Source organism: Dysidea avara, chromosome 2 (genome assembly GCF_963678975.1).
Source record: "Dysidea avara chromosome 2, odDysAvar1.4, whole genome shotgun sequence".
Classification (NCBI taxonomy): domain Eukaryota; kingdom Metazoa; phylum Porifera; class Demospongiae; order Dictyoceratida; family Dysideidae; genus Dysidea; species Dysidea avara.
In genome coordinates this window covers 12,885,583-12,913,197 of record NC_089273.1, presented here as the reverse complement: position 1 = coordinate 12,913,197, position 27,615 = coordinate 12,885,583, and the positions used below count along the sequence as shown (strand labels likewise).

The 27,615-nt window shown below is 36.7% G+C and overlaps 1 protein-coding gene and 1 long non-coding RNA gene across 5 annotated transcripts in view; one reads left to right on the top strand and one right to left on the bottom strand.

Moving 5' to 3' along the window:
- LOC136246629 (spectrin beta chain, non-erythrocytic 1-like) overlaps window positions 1-27,615 on the top strand; it is a 105,222-nt gene that overhangs the window by 14,169 nt on the left and 63,438 nt on the right. Inside the window, exons 1-7 of one of the 4 annotated variants that reach the window (XM_066038162.1) lie at window positions 3,962-3,997; window positions 23,782-23,881; window positions 24,303-24,376; window positions 24,928-25,041; window positions 25,735-25,883; window positions 26,090-26,205; window positions 26,330-26,442. The exons of 1 other annotated variant lie outside the window; for it this stretch is intronic. In XM_066038162.1, the coding sequence (XP_065894234.1) occupies window positions 3,977-3,997; window positions 23,782-23,881; window positions 24,303-24,376; window positions 24,928-25,041; window positions 25,735-25,883; window positions 26,090-26,205; window positions 26,330-26,442 (687 nt within the window). In that variant the 5' untranslated portion in view covers window positions 3,962-3,976. Of the gene's footprint in view, window positions 1-3,961; window positions 3,998-21,084; window positions 21,696-23,781; window positions 23,882-24,302; window positions 24,377-24,927; window positions 25,042-25,734; window positions 25,884-26,089; window positions 26,206-26,329; window positions 26,443-27,615 lie in introns of those variants that run through there. 2 more of the 4 variants (XM_066038161.1, XM_066038160.1) reach the window with 2 other exon arrangements.
- On the bottom strand, window positions 3,200-3,675 carry LOC136246636 (uncharacterized). The gene is made up of 2 exons (XR_010696699.1): window positions 3,404-3,675; window positions 3,200-3,340 (listed from the first exon to the last, which is right to left on the bottom strand). It is a non-coding gene; the product is annotated as an uncharacterized lncRNA (long non-coding RNA).

Here is a 27,615-nt window from a genome sequence, read left to right as displayed (position 1 = left end):
GTACATGGTGATTCTTTGTAGCTGAACTCTCTACAAGGTGACTTCTTCTAGCTGATCTCCTTACAGGATGACTTGTTTCTAACTGAACTCTCTACAGGGTGATCTGTTTATAGCTGAACTTTCTACTGGGCGATTTGTTTGCAGCTGAACTCTCTACATGATGGCTTGTTTGTAACTGAACTATCTACAAGGTAACTTGATCTCTCTACAGGGCAATTTGTTTGTAGCTGAATTCTCTACAGGGTGATCTGTTTGCAGCTGAACTCTCTACATGGTGGTTTCTTAGTAGCTGAACTCTCTACAACGTGACTTCTTTTAGATGAGCTCTCTACAGACGACCTTTTCGTAGCTGAACTCTCTACAGGATGATTTGTTTGCAGCTGAACTCTCTACATGATGCTTTCTTTGTAGCTGAACTCTCTATTAGGTACCTTCTTCTAGCTGATCTGACTACAGGGTGACTTGATTGCAGCTGAATTCCCTACAGAATAACTCGCAATGTAATATAATTGAGTAAATTATAATCGCAGCTGAATGCTCTATCAGGGTGACTGTTCTGTTAGAGTATCTCGATCTCGCATTTGCTACACGTAGTTGCTTTTCGAATCATAACTCAGTGTTTTGTAAACCGATTCTTCTGCACTACTGCAAGGACTTTCTATGATGATTATTCCAGCCACATACTGATTTTCAGCTCATTGCTCTAAGCGGTTTGCCTGGTACACACGAAAACTTATAGTTTTTTTATTCATAAAAACCGATCGCGTAATTTTGACACAGGTTGGGTTTAGTTTCATACCTCCATGGTCTTTATCCCGATTCCTTTCAAACTACAAAAAGGTACTCCTATGATGCTCACTCCTATGATGCTTACTCCTATGGCGTGACAGATCTTCGACCTTATTTTACGCAAATAATCGGTCATACCTCCGTGAATGTTCATCGGATTCCTACCAACGTTGGTGCTGAGATCCGCTTTAATGAGCCCTTTACGTGTGCCAAATTTCTGCCCGATCCGAACACGCATTCGTGTTTTATGGCGGATTTTGCGAAATGTGCGAAATGAAGATGAAGGAAAAAACGAAGAAATTGAAACGAAATTTTGTTCGCTCGTATCTCGGAAATGGTTGGAGCGATTTTTTTTCAAATTTTGGTACGTAGACCCCCCTAACTGGCCGGCACTTCTCTAGCAAATTTGGTTCTAATCGGATTAGGGATCACAGCGCTACGTAGGTGTGAAAAATGCGTTTTCTTTCTTCCTGTTAAAACACTCACGGTGTGGCGCGCCGGCTTCTTGGGCCGCACGACACTACCGTGTGTCGTGATAAGCCTCTTAACCATCAGCGTATTCTTAACTTGTTGGTAACAAAAGCCTGTTGTGGAAGACTTTTGCCAAAAATTGCTCTACCTACTAGAGAGGTAAGAGATGGTCAACTCAATTATCCAATGGTATAAAATAAATCCACCTATCCTTTGGTTTATATATACTAGTATGGAGGAACTGATTGTGGGTTTGAGTTTCTGTGTCACAAAATCAGTTATCAGTGTAACATTACTAATTACTGTGGGTGGATCCCTCATCATGATATTGATCAGCAATATTTGTTGAGTGTCTTAAAATTGTACTACTGAGTACAAGAATTGGCTTGTGTGTTTGAGTACAGCACAACCTATAATATGTGTGTAATAGCTACTGGTTTTTGTGCAGTCCTGTACATGTGACTGCACCAGTTATGTGTTAATAGCAGGTAACCTTAGTCAGAGTATTATGGATCATGTAACACTTGTTAATAACTCGGCAGCAGTGGATCCATCCCCCCCTCCCCAAACAAAAAACTGTTAAGCAAGATTGAGGTACTTTAATACAGCATAGGAAGTCACACAATTGCTGACTACATATGAGAGCTGGAATCTGCATCACCACCCCATGGACACTAATACCCAACTAGATAAAACACATGATCCTTTGTATGTCACTCTATATTATGACAATTGGCTAGAACTGAACTACTTATGACTGTCACTGATCCCTACAACTTTTAACCACTTAGCATTTATTACTTGAATAATATGGTTCAGCGGCATCAACTCTACCTGATTAAATGATTACAGACTGAAGATATTTTCAGTATCCTTGGAGAATGACCATTGAGATTTCAGTTTAGATGGTGTCTATGTGATCACGTCAGTAAACTCATCCAGGAGACTGGAGGCATACAAGTCCTCATAGTTTCTATTTATGGAAATAAAATATCAAAAGTAATTCAAGATGTGTAAAGACACTTAGAATTCCGGTAGATTCTGACAATGGCATTGCCAATAGTTAGGTAACCAAAAACTCTATTAGCGCCACTAATATAAGAGGGGAACTAGAAAGTTTGGTCGACAAATGTCGTGATTCAAGGCAGGTCTACTTACTTAAAATAGGGTCTTGATCATCTCAACAACTGCAAAACACATCTTAAGCTACATGGTAACCCCGCAGCAAGTATTTTCACAGATCCATACTTAATAACCATTATAAAAGGGGACTCCTCAATAGACAAATGGTTTTCCATCTAACAACACCAGACTTAACTAATCCAATGGGAATTAGACCCATAGTTAGGTGTTGTGACAGTCCTATAGAAAACCTATCATAATTAATTTTATGGGCAGGTACCCATGCGGCCATAAAGTACATAACAACTCTTAACCACTTAGCATTTGTTACTTGATATACTTAGTTCCTGACAAAAATTCCAGCATGCATATTCAACACAATTTCTTTTGAATAATTAAACCATTTAAAATGAAATTATGGTGTACTGCTTAGCTGATGTCTGTTTGGTAAATTTCTGGGTGTGATACGTGTAGAGCCACTCTCTGTGAGCAGTGATATAGAAGCCCAATTCACAGAAATTGTGGTGTATCAAAATAGCCTAAGCTAAAACTATGTAATCATACATACATTAATTTTTGTATTGGGAATTTTGGTGCTGGCATGATAACCTGTAACAGAAACCTTTAGATTCCAGGAAAGAACAGTGAATGGAAAATTAACTGAGCTAGCTATAGCAAAAGGAAATCACAAGTACATCATTTTAAGGTTGAAAATCACTTTCAATTCTATGGAAAGTTGTATATGAATATTTTGATTGACACCCAATAACCCTCACTACATTTAGTGTTAGCTACACCGAAGTGTTGTAACTAGATCTGCAGTTTACTTTGATATTAATAGGTACACGTGATTAAGTACATAGTAACATTCTTCATGACACCTAAACTGATGGTTTAGTAAAGGAAAAAGTTTCCCCTTTGTGTGTTGGTGGGGGTAGCCAGCTAGATTCATAGTCACCTACGAGTGTAAATTAAATTAGTTTCAAAATATTTGTGTAGTGTAACACGGCAGTAGACTAACCAGATTTATAAATACAAGTAAAAAAGTGGGACAAAGATGGAAGGACTAACGATCTTCATTGGTCACAGCGTGATGGATTTACTTCATTCGCCACCTTTTATCTTGTTCAGTATGCGCAGAAGGAGAAGGTAGATGACATCAGAGTTGTCCTAGAATCCAAAGAAGGATAAAGTAAAACTCAATCGGCATCAATCCAATCACCCTATGGCACTTTCTTTGTTTCTCACGTGTAAAAGGTCGGCAACTATTTTGTTTACATTATTGCGTGACTTGTCCCGCCCCTATGTTTAGTGTTGTGCACGCCCTCTACAAATTGCGAGTTCCTGTAAAGCCAATTAACATAGTTAATCGATTTGTGTAAAGTGAGAAGTCTTTTCTAAGGCTTCACTTCCAAGGAGGGGCTCGTGGCAAGCTTCGAGGACGAGGAAGCGTCCACACCGCCTCCTCCAGTAGCCACTGACACTAGTGCTGCCCGTAAAGGATGGCGGAAGGCAATGCAAGCAACTCGCGTTGTGCAAGGATTTGAGAGGGGACGTATTCAGCAGTCGAAGGAAGAAGACTTTTACAAAATGGATGAATTCTTTCTTAAGCAAGGTGAGGTCTTATGCAATTGTGCAAGGTGTTTGCCAGTGCCACCCCCCTTAACAACTACCAGGGCTAACCACAATCAAAAGTTTATGCAACGGTATGCCAGAACGAATCAATATCTTTATTCATTTCTGTCATGGACAATCCCTGACTGAAATAACTTGAATATTGAGAATTTATGTAATTGTAATCTAGATTTTTTTAAAGATTATTTATCTAGTTATAGCTAGTTAATCACTTACATGACCGTTTTTTTTACATTAGCGTTATACCCTTGATGGGTTGTGCTAATCAATAATAAAAATTTAAAAACACACACCGGTGCTGCTGAAATATTACATTATGCTCCATCAGTATGTCAGTAGTCAATGGCAGGATTAGAGCCCTAGTAATTACAGTACCTATCCACAGAAGTTCTGATGATCTTTCAGCCCAAAGAACAGGTAGGCCACATAAACTTAATTAGTTCTCATCCTCCTGCACTCAAAATAGCAGTGTGGGAGGGCAGGTTTTTATTTTATTTTTCTCTAAGGGTGCATCCCCAAACTGATTTTGGTACGCTTAACGTCATAATGACGTTAAAGGAGGAGGGGGTTCAGCCCATGACGTTATTAATTTTTATTAAAGCAGTTATAGTGTAAACAGCTATAGAACAGAGAAAGTGACGTGATTAAACAGCTATACTGTTTGTAGACTATGTTTTCAGGTAAAGAATATAACGTTTTGTGTTTCTATTGCCAATGCATTGTTTTCATAGTGTGACGTCAAGGAGGGGGGGGGGGGGGTCTGAAGTTAGCGTCATTGTGACAGCGTCATTGTGACGATAAGCGTACCAAATCCGTTTGGAGATGCCTCCTGACTAGATAGCTGGATTAGCTAGTTAAAATGACTCCGAATGCAGTTTTCTTAAACTGCTCTAGCAAGGTACCAACTTTAAAAGGTGCTGGATGGCTGCACTAAGCAACCAGTGGTGCAAAAAATCCTTGATGAGGTAAGAAGAACAGCAATGTAGGTGGGGATGAGAAACTAATAATTAAGTATATGTGGCCTTAACCCTGGTTTTTTATGAAAGGCTGGCTATGCTTTTAAAATAAGCAATGCATTTTTTTTTCAAATTCTGTCATAATCTGCTTGGATATTACTATCTAATCCAAAACAGCCAAGCTGTAAAAAAAGAGTGCGGCCCCAAAAAGACCAAGGTAAAAAAAGATGTGAAATCCAAAGTGGCAGCCAAGAAATGGCTGTGATGGTAGGTTAATGGCAAAATTTTTAATTACGACAATTCAGGTGAATTTGTGTTGCCTCCTCCACTAGGATTCGGCACCAAATTTACCAGAATTGTCGTAATTAAAATTTTTGCCATTAACCTATCATCACAGGCATTTCTTGACCGCCACTTTGGATTTCACATCTTTTTTCACCTTGGCCTTTTTGGGGTCCCATTCTTTTTTTACAGCTTAGCTGTTTTGGTTTAGATATCACTTCTTTTTGTATTGCAAGCTACAAAGCTGGCCATATGGTTTTGATGCTTCCTTTTACCTTGGTTTTTTTTTTCTTTACTGCAGGAATTGTGGAACAAAGGAAGTAATCGTGTGTATAGCTTTTGTCTGATGAAATATTTGTATATTTAACATTGAATGATGATTATTGTATACTGTTGTTAATAAGGTGACTTCTTACATAACTGAACTGTAGCTGAAACTCTCATTGTTTGTAGCTGAACCCTAGCTGTATACAGGGTGACTTGTTTCTAGCTGATCTCTGGATGATTTGTTTCTAGCTGATCTCTCTATAGGGTTATCTGCTTGTAATTGAACTCTCTACAGGATGGTTTCTTTGTAGCTGATCTCTCTACAGGGTGACTTATTTCTAGCTCATCTCTCTACAGGGTGAACGTGTTTCTGGCTGAATTCTCTACAGATGATTTGTTTGCAGCTGAACTCTCTACATGGTGGTTTCTTTGTAGCTGAACTCTCTACAAGGTGATTTCTTCTTGCTGATCTCTGTACAGGGTGATCTGTTTGTAGCTGAACTCTCTACTAGGTGACTTGTTCATAGCTGATCTCTCTACATGGTGAAGCTGAACTCTCTATAGGGTTTTCTGTTTGCAATTGAACTCTCCACAGGATGTTTCTTTGTAGCTGATCTCTCTACAGGGTGACTTGTTTCTAGCTGATCTCTCTACAGGGTTACTTGTTTCTAGCTGATCTCTCTACAGGGCGACTTGTTTCTAGCTGATCTCTGGATGACTTGTTTCTAGCTGATCTCTCTACACGTTGACTTGTTTCTAGCTGAACTCTCTATAGGGTTATCTGTTTGTAATTGAACTCTCTACAGGATGGTTTCTTTGTAGCTGATCTCTCTACAGGGTGACTTATTTCTAGCTGATCTCTCTACAGGGCGAACTTGTTTCTGGCTGAATTCTCTACAGACGATTTGTTTGCAGCTGAACTCACTACATGGTGGTTTCTTTGTAGCTGAACTCTCTACAAGGTGATTTCTTCTAGCTGATCTCTGTACAGGGTGATCTGTTTTTAGTTGAACTCTCTACAGGTGACTTGCTTGTAGCTGAATTGTCTATAAGATTAACTGTTTGTAGCTGAACTCCCTACAGAATAACTTGCAATGTAATATAATTCTATAATGGAGTATGTTATAAACGTAGCTGAATGCTCTATTAGGGTGACTGTTCTATTAGAGTATCTCAATCTCGCATATGCTACACGTATTATATTATTGTTATATTTTATAATTGTAAGACTCATATGCATGAGCATAGTACAATGATTAGTTACAAATTAAATTAGAATGTAAGTAAATAAGTAAGTAAATTAATTAAGTATAAGTAATTAAGTAAGTAAATTAATTAAGGATAAGTAATTAAGTAATTGAAGAGATCACTAGTGTACAAGTGTAGAGAATCGTAGTTGGCTTTGAAATCATAACTGAGTGGTTTGTAATCCGATTCTACAGTTTATATACAGGCAGATAGCTTACTCTTTGCCAATTAATAAAATCTGTTTTTCGAAGCGACCAGATGAATGCTTCATGAGATATGCTTGTTTGTAACCGCCTATGTAGATTGGCAAAAATATTGTGCATTTTCAATTTATTTTTTATCAAATCCAGTTTTCTGGATTATGCGGGTTTAAGGATTAAAGATATAGAACTCCAGTAATTTATCACTCGGACATGTAAATGAATCCATACTATGCATATTTGTAGTTATATTGTTTTGATTGTAATTCATGACATTTGTATCGGTGGATTCATGGTTCTTATACCAGTGAAATACGTAACTATCACTAACAGATGTCAATATGTGTCTCTATGTGTTATGCTGTCTGTTTCCACTATGCATAATGTAGTACTAGCTTCATCCCAGGGACACTTATATGCATTATAGAAATTAATATGCTATTTTTATAAAATATAGCAATTTGCTGAGTTTTATTCATTAAAAATATTGAAATTCTCTCAGCATCTGATGACTGTGCCCACAGACCCCTGCTTCTGGTAACTCAATACTGCTGTTGAAACTCCCCTATTAAAAAATCCTGGTTATGCCCCTTCACAAAACTACAGTACCAAATTTCATTATCAAAACCAGCAGGTTTGAGTGGTCTGCTTTTCCCAAGCCCATACGAGCTTTCTGGGCTCTTGATGGGAACTCTGGGGATAACTATATGTGGCTGTACAACTCCATGGTGTACACATAGCTTCAACACACTGAGGGCTTAAAGCCTGCAATTCTCTACTTTAAATAGGCAAAAAAATGTTTTCCCAGAGATAGTCACATATTGTACTTATGTTGTCACAGACTCATTGCTTGTTAGTTGTATAGTGTTCAAGACTTCTGGAGGACTTGTGATGTTGTGATGAGACCAAAGTATGGATTAATGAGAAGGATATTGTTTCTTTTGTAAGGATTGTGGTGAAGGCCTCGCCAGTGTCCAGCTACTGCAGAGAAACTGCATGCAGATATAATAGTTTCTTCCAAGTTGCTACTTTTTTTACTTAGACTACCCTAATTATTTCTTTTCTCTACTATGTACTGATTGATGTGGCATTCGTCATTGCAATAAGCATTGAGAAAGTTGCAGTGAAGAAGCCATGTTACATTGTCGTTTATATTGTTTGGTTACTTGGTACTTATACCAGAGCCATATAACAGAGCTGAAAGAAAGGATTGAAAGCTAAGGTCACAAAGGCATCACCTTACAGTATTACAAATGCTGGATGCCATTGTGGTTTTGGTTATCAAACCACTGTACTTGGTGATGGGAAGTGGCATATTCTATGACATTCTCATTTTCTGTTACAAGATACACACTTTAGGCAAAGTCTGCACAATAAGCTTTGGCCTATTCTCTCATGGTTCAGTAGAAAAAGGTCATGCCACTTCTACAAAAAATTGTAAACATGCATATGTAACAGTAAACTAGGAAGTGTTACATAACAGTTGCTAACATGGTTGTACTTGAGATTTGCTCAATATGTGCGACAGTTGGTCAAATTGCAAATTATTTTAGGAGTGAGGTTTAATATGGTTGAAAATCAAAATACTTTTTAGAACATCCAAACAGAACTCCTCTAAACATTATGTATTATAGAACAATGACCACTGTGTGCTTCATCTTGACCTGTATACTGCTTAACATCATATAGAAAATGTCAAACATCCTGCTGCATTCCTGCCATACCAATAGCTCAAATTCTATAACATTTTAATTACACTGAACCATAAAAATCTGATGTTTCAAATTTTTAATTACTATTCCAAAGAATACGATAATACCTTCTTGCTTTCAGCTATGTATCTTCAGGTTTTTAGTTGCAAATATGCTGCTTTAGTTTAAAATACTGTAGTACTTCTTAATATTAAGTAAATATTTAGCTTTTCTAAAATTAACAAGGCTTTAACACCTATGTTAGAACAAAATACCTGGTATTATGACACTAAGTGGTATATCAAACTACTCCAAGCTTTGATGTTCTTGTTGGCATGAATCATGCAATTACAAAAGAGATAGCATTTGTCAGGTCATACTTTTGATTATTTGAAAGAAACTTGTTGCAGAGGATTTAATACTGTATAATTTGCACCTTCATTCATAAAAAGGACAAAATTAATAATATTATGCACATTTAGCATTATACACAAACATGAGGTGATAATGTTCACAGCTCTAAACTGTGTCTCCCAGATCCTCCACTATCAGACACACTCCATATACAATCAAGCTCTACACATTATTCTTACTTCAAACTTTATTATGTAGTCCACACAATATGTGACCACTACAAATATCACTTCTACTATTACATTGGAAGTACTACAGTAAAGAATTTAACATTATAAAGCAGGAGAGGGTAGGGCTAATGTCCTTTCACTTTTAGTTTAGAGGTAGTAATTTATTATTATTATTATTGTGATTTTGCTGCTGAAAGACATGGATACAAACTGGGGGGTTGGTATAAAACTAAACTAGACTATAAAATACAGCAGCTGGTGTGCTGATAAGAGCTATCAGCACCCAATTATAAGTTAAGATTACAAGGGAGCAACTAAAAATTACAAGTAAACTAATTTATCCCCTACTCTTTTAATATCTATTAGAGCAGTCAACTAACAGACATATACTGTAAATAAACAGTCAGTTTTATCTGAGGGTGTGTATATACATAGCAGTATTGGAACTTGTGAGAAGGCAAATGGTAAATGCACAGACTATGTGAAGTTATTTGTCAACATACAACTAAACTGCAACATATTTCAAACTTACAAAGGAAATACTTTAACAGACACAATAGAAATGAGTAGATTGGAAAGGTGGGTGACTTGTCCCCCCAGCTAGGATAATAAGAATCTTTCACAGCATTTTGTAGATCAACATTATTGATGGCTGTTGGTGAAACATAAGTAAAGCTTTCTTTTACTACATAGCTAGCACACAAAACCTAGTTAGTTATCACCTTGACTTAAGTGTGTAACAAACAACACTGGTACCACTCATTCCTTGACCATATCAGGTAGAGTCTAGTGCTCATGCATGTAAGAGTCATGTAGAGGATTGAATGCTAAGGTAACAAAGGCATCACTTTACAACACCTGATGCCATTGTGGTTTTGGTTATCAAACCACTGTAGCTACTTGGTAAAAAGATGACTAAAATGGAATGTGTAGAGTGACGGGAAAAAGAATGCTGTTAAAAACTTGTATATATGTACATAATATTGTACATATACATGTACAGCTCATTATAGTTAGACTTGCCAATTATGCTAGCATAATTTCATGTACGCTATAGGCTACAAAATGCATCAAGCATTTCATATTTTAAAAATCATCCAAACAGGGTTATTAAATGTGTATGCCCAAAGAAAGCAAATAATGGACACTGTAGACATTATTATTGCAAGTGATAATTCCTGTCTGAATACTAATTTTTATACTTTGAAGAAAAAATATAGATATATTCTCTAATAGAGCAGTCACTCTAATACAGCAATCAGGAAATGTTGTTAATAAACAGTCAGCTATCAGGAAGAAGTGCATAATAGGCTTTTGCTCAAAAATATAATACAGTGTGTTTAAAGCATAATTGGTTCAAGTCTAATGATAGTTTTACAACACAACTATTACACATACAAAAACTTTAAATATTAGCTGAACACCTTGATAACAAGCTGGTATGGTATACTCCATGCCACTGTGGTATAGTCAAGAATACTATAATGTGTACATGAAGTATACAGCTGTGTATAGTAGTGCTGAAACAATTATTTGGTTATTTGACTATTCGGTCGGTACAATACTATTCAATTCGTTAACACTATTCAAATATTCGTTAGCACATTGTACACTGTATTCAGATGGAAAAGCCAACCTCGAAACTTACGTAAGATTGTGAATGAAGTGATGTATCTAAAAATTCTATTTTAGAAAAGATAGAAATAGCTCTCAGGCTTTACCTTGCTCCCTAACAAAAGGTTTCAGTACTTACTCAATAGAAGTATAAGCTTAAAGAATAATCGAATATTCAGTCATTTTGTTCACAATTATTCGAATAGTAAAAATTGCTATTTGTTTCAGCACTAGTATATAGTGCACATAATGTAGTGTACATACTTCGTCCCATCACTCTCTCATCAGTAGCATCCCATGAAACAGACTTTAAACCGAACAACTGCAGCTTTAGTGTTTTTATTATCAATAACATGCATATCAGTTTTTGTTACTATTGTTATTGGAGTTATTTTACTAAGACAATGAATAATAAAGAAACTACGTCTAGCTATTTATCTCCACAACTTTGTGGTTGATTGACACATGTGAGCCATCATTAATTAATCAACAAGACCCTCCAGGGGCAGCTAAAATGCAGATGTGCCAGTACAACTTACAATCAATCAAAAACAGATAACAATTACATTGGTTCATAATAGTGATCTAAACTGTACAATAATTATAACCTTAACACCACCTATAACTATAGAAAAAACACCATAAGCCATTTCTAAGTAGTTAGTTGGTAAGAGGTCAAAAATAAATAATAATATTTAAACAACTAAACAATGACGCTTTAATTATCACTAGTGTATGAATAGTTGTTTATTACGTGTAATAGAGATTGCTAGGAAAAAAAAGAAACAAGAGTCAAACAAGTCAGCATGTCAAACTATTTAATAGAACTAAAATAGAGCAAATCAAATCCTTCAATGCCTAGCATTTGAAATTGCGCATGCATATTTGTCACACAGATCTCTATTCAGACTTTATGGCCTTATCCTCTCTGATAGTGAGTAGCTGTCTTTGCCATGTCTAAAAGTTGTAAAAGTGCCATACACTTGTACAGAAACATTTTAATTTATTTATTAAGGTTTTATAGCACAAGTGCTGAAGGCCTGTAGGACACCTGGTCCTATAGCCTGTCTAAAGTTGTTAGAAAGGTATGTATTGAAAAGGTGGAGAAAGGAGAAAAAAATGGAGAAAAAAGTCCATGACTGGATCTGGGAAGCCTCGAACCTGCAGCCATCCGAATAACACTCGAATGCTTACAGGAGTTTGCCAGGCAGTCAGGATGTTTTCTCCTTGTCAATTTCACGTATATGTATCCATAGGAACTCTAGAGAGTGACTTATTATCTCAAAGTACCCCATGTGGAACCAATGGATATTAGTTCATTTATTAAGGCTTTACAGCACATGTGCTGAAAATCTGTAGGACACCTGGTCCTACAGCCTGTTTAAAGTTGTTACAGAAGGTGTGTTTGAAAAGGTGGAGAAGCATTAATTCAGTACTACCTGCTTCTGATTTATGGAACCTTAATTTGTTTTTTGTTTCTCCAACTTAGTTCACAGAGATTTTGTTGTGACAATTTCAAGCACTACGTTTTACTATATACGTATTGATGTCAAATGTACAGAGTCTCATGTAAGACTGTGAGTGCCAGTGGCACAACACAAGTAAAGTTGTGTACCTGCTTACACATTTAAATCTGTTTACCAATGATCCTATAATTACATGCAATTGTATAAAGCTAGTTAATAGCTCCATATTAGGTGGTAGAGGTGTATGTGTAGGGTAGGGTGGTTTGTGATGTCGTATGGTTGTACATCTGTTGTCAATTGACTCCATACCAATTATAATCAGTTTTGGTATAAATTCATGGACACTACCAGATCAACCTTACAAACAAATATTACATTCATTATTGGCTTGTATGCTATTAATAGTGCAATGTTCACCAAATGTGACTGGGCCTGCGAAAACAGGGCATGTGGGCACATAAAAATTCCTTACTTTTTCAAAGTTTGATGTGTCACAACTTTGTATTCCATTACTGATTGGCCATGAAATTTTCAGCACTTATTAAAAAATTATAATTAGTTGGCTTTATAGTAATAGTTGCAGAATAAACATATTCCATCTCAAAACTGAGATATGAGATGTTGTGTGTCAGGGTGTAGTTTGTTCCCACATGCCATATTTTTGCAGGCCAGGTCACAAATATGGAAATGTTTACAATGATTTCCAGGGTCCTATAAAAGACCTGACCTGATGAACACTTCAATTATAATTCAGTTAAGATATCAAAGAAGACTTGATCAAGACTACAATGACTCCTGCTATGGTGATTATAACAATTACTCTACTATCGATGATGATGGTTGATGGTTTTCCTGTTGTGACATCTGTTAATGGAAGTTGTCGGGAAACGGTTTCAGGTTCTCTCATTTCTCATTACTCAGATCTCGTGTGTGTATACGTATATACAACATTACAAATTTCTTTGGAGATTGTGAACTGGTAGCTGAAGGATATTGTGATGCTGTCACTAATGGAGGAGGATGGTTATTTGTTCAAAAAACACAAGATGGAAGTGTTGACTTTAACAGAGACTGGGTAGATTATGAAGATGGATTTGGTAGCCTGACTGGAGAATTTTGGTATGGCTTACGTGCCATCCATTGTCTTACCAGTCAAAGACAGTGGGAGCTACGTATTGACTTTACGTTGACTAATGGAACAAAAGGTTACCTGTCATACAGGGAATTTAGAGTAGGGTCAGCTACAGAAGACTACAAGTTAACCACATCAGGATTTAGTTGTGTAATCACAACTGTAACGGGATGAAATTGACAATGAAGGATAATGATGATGATCTGAAGAGTGATGGAAATTGTGCAGTGGATCAAGTGGGTAATGCTGGAAGGTGGTACAGAAGTTGCTCTCATACATATATGACTCAACCAACAACACAAAGGCCGTGGTGCATTGAAGGACTGTTCCCTGAGCTTTGTAGAAATGAAAATTAGACCAATTAAATGTAACTGACAAACATTTTAACTGGTAATTAAGCACATAGCATAATAAGAGATTAGAAGTTTTGTAGTGATACTCACATACAACTTTTGTGTGATATATATTTAGTTCATACAAACACTTTAGTATAGCTACTTACAGCTGTACTGGTATTTTACATTTGCATATGTTTGAGAATAATATTAACATGTGAATACGCACGTCATATAATTATGGTCATCATGATCAGATATCCTAAAAGCTAAAAGAGTATAATAGGGTAGTCCATTTGAAGTTATAACACTGCAACCATTGCAAAATGATCACTAATAGAGGACATGTGCATGACCTACATAAGTATGTACTTATAAATTATAGTAGTAAGGCCTATATCTACAAGTACTTTAAATATATTATAAGAATAATTTATTTGATAAGGATCATAGAGTTAAAAGTAGTGAAACAAGGGAGGTCGCCTACACCTAAAGATATATACTAGTGGGAATTAGATCACTATACCCATGACTGAATTAGGGATTAAATGTCCAATATTGTTAATATTATAAGCAGTGTCAACGAGTTTTCAAAGTGCAATAATTTTTACAAGAACCCGTGACACACATGTGTGACACAAATTCAATTTTAAATTTTAGTGTTTACTATAATTGCATAGAGCTTGAGATTTAGTAGATATGCTCATAATCTGAAGTAATGGTAACATTTTGTATTTATACTGTACATAGCTCTTAAGGTAAATCATCATAAGGATTTCCAGCAGGCCAATAACATTCCTATTTTTCTTCACAAATAACATTCTACTTATCTGAGTAAACTAGCTGTATTCTGTGGTGGCACATATTTATTATAATTACTATATTATTCAGTGAAATGTACTGATTGTTGATTGAGTGTATATGTTGTTTGTTTTGAGCGATGAGGTCATATCGAAAAAATTCCATTTTTCCTCCACAAAGTGTCTGACATAGAGATGGATGACAACAGTTTACTGGATCACCAAGAGGTTACACTGGTACCAAACAACCTGGAACCTCCCAATGCCTTTGGCTGTAACCTTATTAGGAGATTGGGAATAGGTCCTAGCAATGATGGGGCTGAAGCTGCCAGCTCTTCATCCACTATTAATAAAGTTACAGCTAACTAGTTCTTAACCATTTATATATAGGTATATAAACCGGACAGGCAAATGTAAGATGCATGAAATGTCTTTTTCAACAAACCTAGCCGGTAAGCTTCTATCATTGAATACATGGCTCACACATATTGTAAATAGTCTACATTGTATAGATGTTGATGGGGAATTCTTTAATTATTTGACACACTCTTTGTGACAAGTGATGTGATAAGACTAAGGTATTCTAAGAAACTCAAACCCACAGTCGATTCTACAATACAGGATTATGTAAGTCACAAGGGCATCATAGAAAGATGACCAAACAATAATACCTGTACTGTTTGTTGTTCTCTTCTAGTGGATATTAATTTTTAGCAAAAAAAAATCTTTCTTGTAACTTCCTTAATCATCTCAGTGAATAATTCACAACTTTTCAACTGCAGTAATAATACTATATTCAGTATAAGCGTTTGCCTGAGCCCCCACCAATATAGCAATATCAAAGAGGTGAGCATGTGTTCACTCTCAATGGTTTGTGTACTGGAACAAGCATGTCTTCATGTATGGGATATTTTATAGCCTCATAACTCACTTGTTCTTGCCCATATCAAAGTGCTTTTTTAACTATTAGTTTCAGTATTTAAAAGGCATCACAGCACTACTAAATGTTTGGGCAGCTGGCCCATGTAACAAGAGTTATTGAGAGCTCAGGTGAATGCTATACCATAGTGATAGCAGTACAAGAATGGCTAATGACACAATGAATGTACTTATTATGGTATTAGGTTAGGCAGTCCAAAGGCTGCCGTACAAGTTGCTGACAGACTTTCAGTGCTGGCTAATGTTAAGTACTAATAATACTACAGTAGCTCTCACATAATGACTTACATGACTCAGTAAGGAGGCCATCATTATTTTATTGACATGTAATAGTCTAGGCAGCTTACTCAGCAGCTTACTCAGCAGCTGTCATGCATTCTCAATCAGTGGCAGAGGAAGTAGTTGATATAAGGGGGTGGGCGGATGCAGACTTATAGAAAGGGGGGGGGGGGGGGTCAAAATGAACTCAGGCACTACATTGTGTCTGGTTTGGTAAGGTGAGTCAAAAAAAAAAAAAAGTTACAGCCAGTTGACAATAGGTGCCCACCTTGCCAGTTACGCATTTGTAGCTGATAAACTACATAAAAATCCTTACATAGCTCACTACACACTGCTCTAATACTGTGACTGCTTTATTAGAGAATAAAGTGACTGTTCTATTAGAGTATCCCAATCCTTATCACGGTTTTCAGCCCCACTAGGATAATTTTGGCGTGATATCATTATAAGGTGAGGGGGAAGGGGGGGTGGCGCCCCCCCTCAGCAGACCAAGGGGGGACCTCAGCCACCCCCCCTCCGCCGCTTATGTTCTCAATGTATCAAAAATTACATGGATTTTATTTATTTATTATTTGCTTTACAGCATACATACAACAAGATACGTACAGTATAAACACTAGTCCTTAAAATCTAGTGTATGCTGAAGGTCCACTGGCATCCAGTGCCAGTGGCCAGGAGTAAGTAGTTATTAAGATTAGTTATAGTTACTTATATTATCTAAAACTCATTTAAAGCAAGGGTTACAGGTGATCAAAGTTGGGAGGTTTGGGGGACTTATTACAATTACAACAGGTACAAGCAAAAGAAAAAGTGCATGCATTGTCAGGATCAAAATTTAGTTCAAAATGATTCCATAGAAAGTGTGTAAGTTTGTACTAGTAATAGGCTAAGAGGTAGGTTAAGATTGTGATCTATTATTGGTAAAACATTCCATATACGAGGGAGTCTGTTGAAATAGAAGTTGCTGCTGGAAACATTAGTATTTCTTATGTGTTGCAGTTTATAGCTAGATCCTGATTGTGTGGTTTCTGAAGTGAATTTAATATAGTCAGTGATATTAAATGCATTTGTAGGGGCTTTAAGGCTTTTGATAAAAAACATTATGTCACAGATGTCCAAAACATACATTAAAGGTAAAATTTGGAGCTCAAGTAATCGAAATTTATAGTTGCTGGTACAGTCATTCAATATGTACTTTGTTGTGCAACGCTGAAGCTGTTCTAGTTGTCTGATATCTTTTAATAAATATGGTTTCCAACTTTCCATAGTGTTGAACAAAACATTAATTGGGATCTGAATAGCAATATATATAGATGTTTATGTTTGTTGAAAAGGAACGTCGTAATAAGCCTAACATCCGATAAGCATTTGATTTTGTGTTGGTGGTGGGGTCCCCAGTCTAAATCTGATGAGATAATGATACCTAGCTATAGATCTCTATGAGTAGTGACTTCGGATATAACATTGCTGCCTATAGAGTAGGATGTTTGCAGGTGAGGTTTAAAAGAAAAGAATAAAATTTTGGATAGACTGAACAGTATAGATCAGAGTTGATACTCCGTCCATCTAGATTATCTACATCCTTTTGCAGATCTAGACTGTCATTTGTATCAGTTATAGTCTTAAAGCACTTTGTGTCGTCTACAAATAGTAACAATACATGGTCTGGTAGATCGTTAATGTAGACAGGAAACATGCAGTAGAGGGCCCAAGATGCTGTCCTGGGGAATGCCTGATAAGACTGGTAGGGAATCAGAAAATTGATTATTTAGCTTTACGCACTGTTGACGGTGTAGGAGATAGGATTTAAACCATAGCCATAGGTTGCCAGATATACCATGTCTATTTAGTTCTAGCAATAGTTGATTATGAAGCACACTGTCAAATGCTTTACGAAAGTCCAAATAGATAACGTCAGTTTGATGGTTACTATTTATTATTTGGTTGAAGAGGATAAGCAATTGTTGAATTACAGGTCTATTTTTGAGGAATCCAAATTGTGCAGGTGAAATAAATTTGTTGAGATAGTCAATAATTTTATCATATATCATTTTGAGGTGTTACATAACAATGATATAGGACAGTAATTTGTAACTGATCCTCTGTCACCAGACTTAATATGGGAATTACGGTGTGAGTGCACCATTCTAGTGGAATAACATGTTTGCGAAATGAAAGGATGAACAAATAGTGTAGTGGTCTATAGAGAAATGAAGCACAACTGTTCAGAAATTTTGGCCCAATTCCATCAATACCAACTGCCTTATGTGGGTCCAACGAGTTAAGAGCGTTAAAAGTATCTTCTTCAGAAATATCAATTGAAACTAAATGTTGTTGGGTGCTAGAGTCTAGAGGTTCACTAGGAGGGGGTTGGTTAATATTAGTAGTAGAGAACACAGAGTAAAAGTAATTATTAAACAATGATGCCTTTTGTTTATCATTGGTTGTGTTGTTATCATTATAATACACAGTGTGTGGGATAGGATCAGATTTAGTCAAACTTCTGATGTAGCTAAATATCTTGGGTTGATTGGTAATAACGAAGTCATTAATAAGCTTAGATTCATATGCAGATCGAGCAGCTGAGGCTTCCTCTGCAGCTTCAAACTCAGCAGCCTCCAATCGATCTTTGATATGAGGTGTGGGAGATTTTGAGTACCGCTTTCTAAGTGAACGAAGACATTTGATTTTATGCTTTAAGCTTGGGGTAAACCAGTTTGGAAAATCATAGAGTTTTATCTTGATTTGTGGAACAAACTGGTGAATTGCATCAAGTAGAATTTCTTTAATTAAAGTCCATACAAATTCTATGTCAGACAAATTAAAGCAGGGAGAAAAGTCAACATGTGAAAGATATTCATTTATTGAATCAAATTAGAGTAATCATATAAATTAATAGAATCACTTACTGTTGTGGCATTACAATTATGAAGATTAAATGTAACAGGGCAGTGGTCTGATTTAAGCAATGGGTTATCTGGATGATCAATATAAGCCTCTTAACTGTCAGTGTATTGACTTGTTGGTAACAAAAGTCTGTTATGGAAGACTTTTGCCAAAAATTGTTCTACCTACTAGAGAGGTAATGGCCAACTGAGTGTATCCAGTGGTAATCAGTACCCTACATTCTACCATTTGGTTTATATATATATACTAGTATTGAGGAATTAATTGTGGGTTTGAGTTTCTGTATCACAAAATCATCAATGTGACATTACATTATTACTGAAGGCACATCTGGATGGGTCCCTGATCATGACATTGATCAGTAATATACTCTGTTGAGTATCTTGAAATTGTACTAGCACAAGAAATGACTACTGTGTTTGAATACAGTATAACCAAGAGTTCATAATATAAAGACAGGAGAGTGTCCTACTACAGTATAGCCTGTATAAATACACATCTCGAAATTATGATGCAATACCTATAGTCACTTTTAATGTGTTAGTTGGTCAGGAATGCACTCAGCATTAAGTTTCAATAACGGTCATAGTTATGGCTTCAATAAGCAGTTCACTGATGGCATTGTCAACACTATTTAACACTTCACGTGTTGACATGATATCCTAAAGAAATCAAAGTTCTACTGTATTACTTCGAGATTCGCGTTTATACAGGCTATACTGTAGTAGGACACTCTCCTCTCTTTTTATATTATGAACTCTTGGTATAACCTATGGTCTGTACAGTCCTGTACATGTGACTGCACCATCCAGTTATGTATGGGGAATCTGGTGTTGATAGCAGGTAACCGTAATATGGATCATGTAACAGTTGTTAGAAAACTTTTAGCAAGATTGAGGTACTTTAATACAGCATAGGAAGTTACACAATTGCTGAGTACATATGAGAACTGGAATCTGCATCACCACCCCATGGACACTAATACCCAACTAGATAAAACACATGATCCTTTGTATGTCACTCTATATTATGACAATTGGCTAGAACTGAACTACTTATGACTGTCACTGATCCCTAGAACTTTTAACCACTTAGCATTTATTACTTGAATAATATGGTTCAGCGGCATCAACTCTACCTGATTAAATGGTTACAGACTGAAGATATTTTCAGTATCCTTGGAGAATGACCGTCAAGATTTCAGTTTAGATGGTGTCTATGTGATCACGTCAGTAAACTCATTCAGGAGACTGGAAGCATACAAGTCCTCGTAGTTTCTACTCATGGAAATAAAATAATAATTTTGTTTATGCAGACAAAAAAAGAACTCTAGATCTGTAAAGACACTTCGAATTCCAGTAGACTCTGACAGTAATAAAAAAAAAAAAAGTATTGTTTATAGTTAGGTAACCAAGAACTTTATTAGCGCCACTAATATAATAGGGGAACTGAAAATTTGGTCGACAAATGTCATGATTCAAGACAGGTCTACTTACTTAAAAGAGGGACTTGATCATCTCAATGACTGCGAAACATATTTTAAGCTACATAGTAACCCCACGGCAAGTGCTTGCATAGAGATAAACTCCATACTTAATAACTATTGCAAAAGAGGACTCCTCACTAGACAAATGGTCTAGGCTTGTTCCCAAACTAACAACGCCAGATTAACCAGACTTTATTTATTACTTGATATACTTAGTTCCTGGCAAAAACGCCAGCATGCATGTTTTTTTTGAATAATGAAACCATTTAAAATGAAATTATGGTGTACTGCCTAGCTTGTGTCTGTTTGGTAACTTTCTGGGTGCAATACGTGTAGAGCCACTCTCTGTTAGCAGTGATGCTAGAAGCCCAATTCACAGAAATTGTGGTGTATCAAAATAGCCCAAACTAAAACAATGTAGCCATACATACATTTTGCATTGGGAACTTTGGTGCTGGCATAATAGCTAACCTTTATCAGAAACCTTTAGATTCCAGGAAAGAACAGTGAATGGCGACTTAACTGAACTATAGCAAAAGGAAATCACAAGAAATTTACGTACGACATTTTAAGGTTGAAAATCACTTTCATTTCTATGGAAAGGTATGTGGATATTTTGAAGAGAACAATCTAATGGCTCTTGACCTCACTACATTTCAGTAGTGTTAGCTACACAGAAGTGTTGTAACTAGCTCTGTAGTTTATATGCGCTATTTTCAGATATACGTGATTAAGCACAACAACGTCCATAGCGAAATTCTTCATAACACCTTTTCCCCTGGGGGTAGCCAGCTAGACTCATAGTCACTACGAGTGTAAATTAAATTAGTCTAAATATTTGTGTAGTATAACAGTAGACTAACCAGATTTATAAATACAAGTAAAAAAGCGGGACAAAGATGGAAGGACGAACGATTTTTACTGGTCGCAGTCGTGATGGATTTACTTCATTCGCCACATTTATCTTGTTCAGTACGCGGCAGGAGAAGGTAGATGACATCATGCAGAGTTCTCTCAGTCAAGGTCCTGGAATCCAAAGAAGGATGAAGTAAAACTCAATCGGCATCCGTGAATCCAACCGCCTTATGGCACTTTCTTTGTTTGTCACGTGGTAAAACTATTTGTTTACATTATCGCGTGACTTGTCCCGCCCCTTTGTTTAATGTTGTGCACGCCCTATACAAATTGCGAATTCTTTTTCATCGCCATTGTGAAGCCAATATAGTTAATCGATTTGAAAGTGAGAGGTCTTTTCTAAGGCTTCACTTCCAAGGAGGGGCTCATGGCAAGTTTCGAGGACGAGGAGGCTTCCACCCCGCCTCCTCCAGTAGCCACTGACACTAGTACTGCCCGTAAAGGATGGCGGAAGGCAATACAAGCAACTCGTGTGGTGCAAGGATTTGAGAAGGGACGTATTCAGCAGTTAAAGGATGAACGAGAATCAATTCAAAAGAAGACTTTTACAAAATGGATGAATTCTTTCTTGAGCAAGGTGAGGTCATATGGATTTGTGCAGGGTGATAGAAAGCACACCAGTGCTGCTGAAATATTACATTGCGTCTGACAATACAGCAATGTATACTATCAGTGTATCATGAGTCAGTGGCAGGACTAGAGCCCTAGTAATTACAGTACCTGTCCACAGAAGTTCTGATGATCTTTCAGCCCAAAGGACAGTTAGGCCACACTATTAGTTTCTCATCCTCCTACACTCAAAATAGCAGTGCAAAAGGATGGATTTTTATTTTATTTTTTACCAACTAGATAGCTGGATTAGCTAGTTAAAATGACTCGGAATACAGTTTTCTTAGACTGCTCTAGCAAGTTACCAACTTTAAAAGGTGCTGGATGGCTACACTAAGTCACCAGTGCTGGATGGCTGCACTAAGTCACCAGTGGTGCAAAAATGTCCTTGATGAGGTAAGAAAAATGGCGATGCAGGTGGGGATGAGAAACTAATAATTAAGTATATGTGGCTTTAACCCTGGGTTTTTTTGAACGAAGTTGTTATTGTTCCGGCAGCCAGAAAAAATATTTGTCAGGGCTATTGTTCCGGCAGTCCACTAGATTTCTCACCATCAAGCACACTAGTTGTATGCTATGCCCCGAGTGTTCAACTTTAGGGCACGCGTCTAGTAGGTTACCCCAAGTATTTGACTTTAGGGAACGCGTCTAGTAGGTTGTCCCAAGCATTCAGCTTTAGAGGACGCGAAAAGTAGCTTTAGTGTTAGGGTAGGGTCGGGTTCAGCTTTGGTTTAGCTTTGGTTTCTTCTTCACCTTCAATATTATATCACTCGGAGAAATATAATGTAGAAACTAAAGGAGTTAGGTAGTTGGGAGCCATGTAGCGCAATGGTTAAGATGCAGGGCTCAAGCGCTGGAGGTCCTGGGTTCAATTCCACCTGAAGGCATATTTTGTGTTTTTATTTTCATTTGAGGACCTTTTTGTCTAAGGTTTATTTTTATTCATGTGACTGCTGGAACAATTGCAACAGCCTTTTTTGAAAGGCTGGCTATGCTCTTTAAATAAGTATTTTTGTTTTCAAATTCTGTTATAATCTCATATTACTATCCTGCATGTAATTTTAGACCAACCTACACGTATTTAGCATTAAGAGACCTTAAGTAGCTAACAAATGGAATTCAACGTGTCTTTTACAGCCCTTTTTTATTGTAAGTGTATGCAACATGGAGTGAAAGTGAATTGTCTTTCTTGCAAGTCCAGTTTTTGATCAGTTTCACTAAGAAGCTTTGTTGTTTGTGGTTTGCAAATCTCTATGTGACCAGATCTACAAGAATCCCACATGTTTGCACAAGCCTGATTTTCAGTAGAATACAATAAATGTAATGGGTGAAATATTTACACAAATTATAGCATTTGTTACGTGATGAAGGAAGGTGCCAACAGCATAAACCTTAGTAGCATCATTATGTCCCAAAGTAGGAGGAGTACAAAAATTTTAGCTCCATCTTATTATTGTCGCGGAGACGCTATTGGACAAACAATTCACCCTCACTTTTCCTCAAGTTTTCCTGGTTGTAGGAGTTTTAGGTAGGACCTGGAAGACTTGGCTTACCTAGCAATGGATTCATCTGTTCATGGAAAATATTATGGTGTAAGCTGGTAGAGAACTGCGTTTTGTAAGTTATGACCGCTTAATTAAGTGCCTGTAGTTTATTTTCCGTAATGTCACTGTAGAATCGATTATTTTGTTGCTACCACTTTGTACTGGTGTAACTTCGAAAGTTTATGACTTCTAGAGCTGAAACTTCAGTTGACCACATGTGGATTCTTGCAGATCCAGTCACGTGTTCCTGTAACCCTGGCATAGAGAGTTATGTTAGCACTCAATGATCCACTGGCTTGTCTAAAATAATGATCAATTCCTATAAGTTGCCTGTTTGGTTGTGCAATCACGTCACCCTCAAAGGTTTACAATATTAAAGCTCAACACCATAAGTAATATCCTGTGAGAGAGAGTGTCTCACAATGAGTGACTTATGTAACATTATGTGTCACTAATAGTATTTTACATCAGGAAATGTCATGCTAATCATTATTTATTATTAACTTGTAGAGAGGTCTTAAAGTAGATGATTTGTTTATTGATTTGTGTGACGGTCGTCTACTGATCCATTTACTGGAGATCATATCAGGAGAAAAGATTGGAACAATAGGTTAGTATTTGTGTGGTGTATAGTAGTGGAACTATACTGTATTTACCACTCAAATGCAACATCATCTTCTTGCGTGTGAGTGATTTAAAACTTACTAATTGTAGAGCAGGGCACACATTTTGCTCACAAATATTCATCCCGTTTCATGGATGAATACTCACATGCCATGGCCTTAAATTAGCAAATTTTTAATCTCTCGCACTTGTGTGAAACAATGTTGCATTTGAGTTGATTTTTTAAAATTAAAGTATGTATATATACAGTATGAACATAATGTGTGTATGTATGCATTTGTTAGTATGAATAACAATTGAATTGTTAACAAGTCATTCTATTCTTAAATTTAGTTAAGCTGACCTGGTATTATGTTATGTGATAGTTGAACACATTATTAATAGTGATGTATTATATTCTACTACAGGACGTGGTCGTCTAAGGATAAACAAGATTGAGAATGTTGGAAAGGCACTGAACTTTTTAACACATCAGAAGAAGGTTGGTGTTAATATTGTGAAGATTTAGAAAATCTGTACATTGACCTGTAAGGTGTGTCACAGGCGTACACAATAATGTGGTTAATTGGGAATGTTTAATTGGCCTACTTCATTCCCCAATCTGAGAAGGATACTGGTAAGTCCATGAAGAATGCATTGTACGTACTGCGGTATGCCAAAAGGCACCTCTCAGGCCAATGTGACGTTGAACAATGAAATAATCAAGCTTGTAGCATTAGCCATTATCAAGTTACGCTTGTCTGAAGGCGTCAGTCAGCTACTCAGTCAGTCACTAGAAAATTCTGTTAAATAACTTTATTTTATAATTCCGTAGCAACTTGTTGAAGGCATTTCGGGTCAATCTGAAGGCTTGTTTGGGCTTAGTTTTGCCTAACCAATACTGCCTCATCGTCATCTGGGAAAAGTGAGGCTGTGATGTTTTTTCATGGGCCACGCCTACACCTTTGTGGTTCCTACTTTACAGTACTATCGTACTGTATGATAAAGTAGTTCCTTTAACCTGATATCATTAACATATTCACACTTGTACAGGTTCATGTGGAGAGTATAGGTGCTGAGGATATTGTTGATGGTATACCAAGACTGATAATGGGACTGATGTGGACCATCATCCTGAGATTTGAGATTGAGGACATACAAGAAGAGGTGATGTCTGTGTAATACTGTGTGTATCTTCATTTATGAAGTTACAATTGCAGTGTGTTATTGACATAACTCATAGTTTTATCATATGTTATACTGATCTCTCTACCAGATGCGATTCAAAGTAGGAAAGGTCCATTAGAAAAAATGAAATTTCATGCTATACTCAGTACTAAATACAGCTGCTTACTCATATATTTTCGGCTTTTCTGTGTTGGCTGACCCCACACAAAATTAATATTTGTGGACATTTCACATTCTTGTAGCTAGCTAAGATCACTCCAAATAAATTCTCTGTTTTCTGTTCACTGCCCACATCTGGTTACTGTCAGCTCTAAACATTCCATTATTCCATATTCTTCCATTATTTTTTATTATTCTTGCATTCTGTACAGGATCAGTAAAACAGAGTTATAGCTCAGGTGCCAGCAGTGTTATTAAGTCGGCATAAATTCATGTTTGTGTTATTTTTGCAACTTAAAAACAAAGGTACGTACAAGCTTAAGCATGATTTTATGCAGCATTTTATGGTTGTACCAAGCAAATAATGGCTTGAAAAGTTGCCAATCTTATAATGGAATAATAAAAATGGACCGCCTGCCTGCATGAAATATACCTGAGTCTAGGACAGGAAACGGAGAATTTATTTGGAGTGGTCTAACCTTACATCTAGTTGGCTATTTAAAATTGAATTAGGATGAGTCTATGGAGAAGAGGTCAGCCAAAGAGGCACTGTTGTTATGGTGTCAGAGGAAGACAGCTGGATACCCCGGTGTACGTGTGGAGAACTTCAGTACTAGTTGGAGAGATGGACTAGCCTTTAATGCTCTCATACACAAACACAGGTGTGTAGTATGTGTGTGTTCTGTATATGTTATGTAAAGAAACATTGTTTACAAGAATGTAAAAAGAAAACAAAAAAACGTCCTATTATTGAATAATACTGTGTGTGCACATCAGTTATATACAATGTAAACACTTTCACTAGGATTGTTATTGTGATTGTATCAACACATGTATTGTTTTATTAAAATGTCATTGACGAATACAGGCCTGACCTGATCAATTATGATGAACTGAAGGCAACACAACCACTGGCTAATCTCAACAATGCTTTTGATGTAGCAGAAAAAGAACTGGGAATAGCTCGTCTGTTAGATGCTGAAGGTGTGTTTGTGTGCGTGCGTGTTTGTGTGTGTGTGTGTATAGATGCTTGCAGGTGTCAGTTAGTGCGTGCATATGAGTAAGATGTTAATATGGACACAATTATAATGCATCATGTTCTTGTTAGATGTCAGTGTTCCCAGACCAGATGACAAGTCCATCATGACCTACCTGGTAGCTTATTATCACTACTTCACTAAACTAAAACATGAAGTGACTGGTGGAAAGAGATTAAACAAGGTACAATGTTTTCTGTTATGATAGTTAAGGTCATTGTTTGTTTATCTCAATTAGTATGCTTGGATAGTTAAAATATTTTTTATCTAGTGATAAACAATCCTCCCCCACTAATCACTCCACCCAGGGTCATGGGTTATCACACAAACCTTAGTGTAGACAAGATGACTGTGTGGTTGTTGTGATGGTTAATTTGTTACTGAACTGTAAACCACATTGGTATACACCCACACTATGGCTAAGTCTGTGATGCAATATATACAAGCTAATAGAACTTCTATCCCACTAAAGCATCAAAGTAAAAAAAACAACAACTGGTAGTTAACTCCAGTAGGTATAAGTATCAATAATATCAAAGACAAGTTGATATACATATTCAGCTAGATCAAAGGCAACATGAATCATCCTAAAACATCCTAAAACTAAAAGCACAGTAAAAGTTATTATCACTGTAATTAACACCTCTATTTCAGCAATTGTCACATTGTTTGATAATAATGTGTTTCATAGTGTGGGATAGAAGCCAGTTAACCCACACCTGCACTCGTAGGATGTGGTGGTGTTTAACTATAACACATACACTCCAGGACCTTGTCTGATCATCTATGGGTAGTCTTGTCCCCAGTTGCTCACGTGCTTGATTACGCGAAGGTCATCTGGTGACTTTGGTCAACTTTCTTGGCTCTAGTGTTACAAATGTGTTTCTCGCATGTTTAAATTCAAATGAATAACCTATCCAGCCACCTCAAGGGGTGTTACAATACTTTATAAAACTCACTGGTGTGACTAATAAAACAATGATTAACCCTTGTTGCATGAAACCTTTCCTAAATTTCATTTATATATCAATAATCAATGGCTATGAAAATGTTTAGAGAACCACTTAGTTAGTTTTTCAGGTACAGTATCTACTATATTATTGTTCACTTCCAAAAGTTCAACCGAAGTCCTCAAACGACCTTCACGTGATCAAGCATGTGGGTGGCTGGGGATAATATATGGGACCAAAAGAATGTTTTTAATGTGTACATATAATTTTATAGTCCAGTTATATCAGTATGGACTACTAGCCTTGTGTGGCCAGACCCTACTTACCACATGACACTGATTGATTAAATGTTTGCAGCAGCACTTAGAGTTGTTGATAAATGCTGTGTGATAAATTATATGACAAAA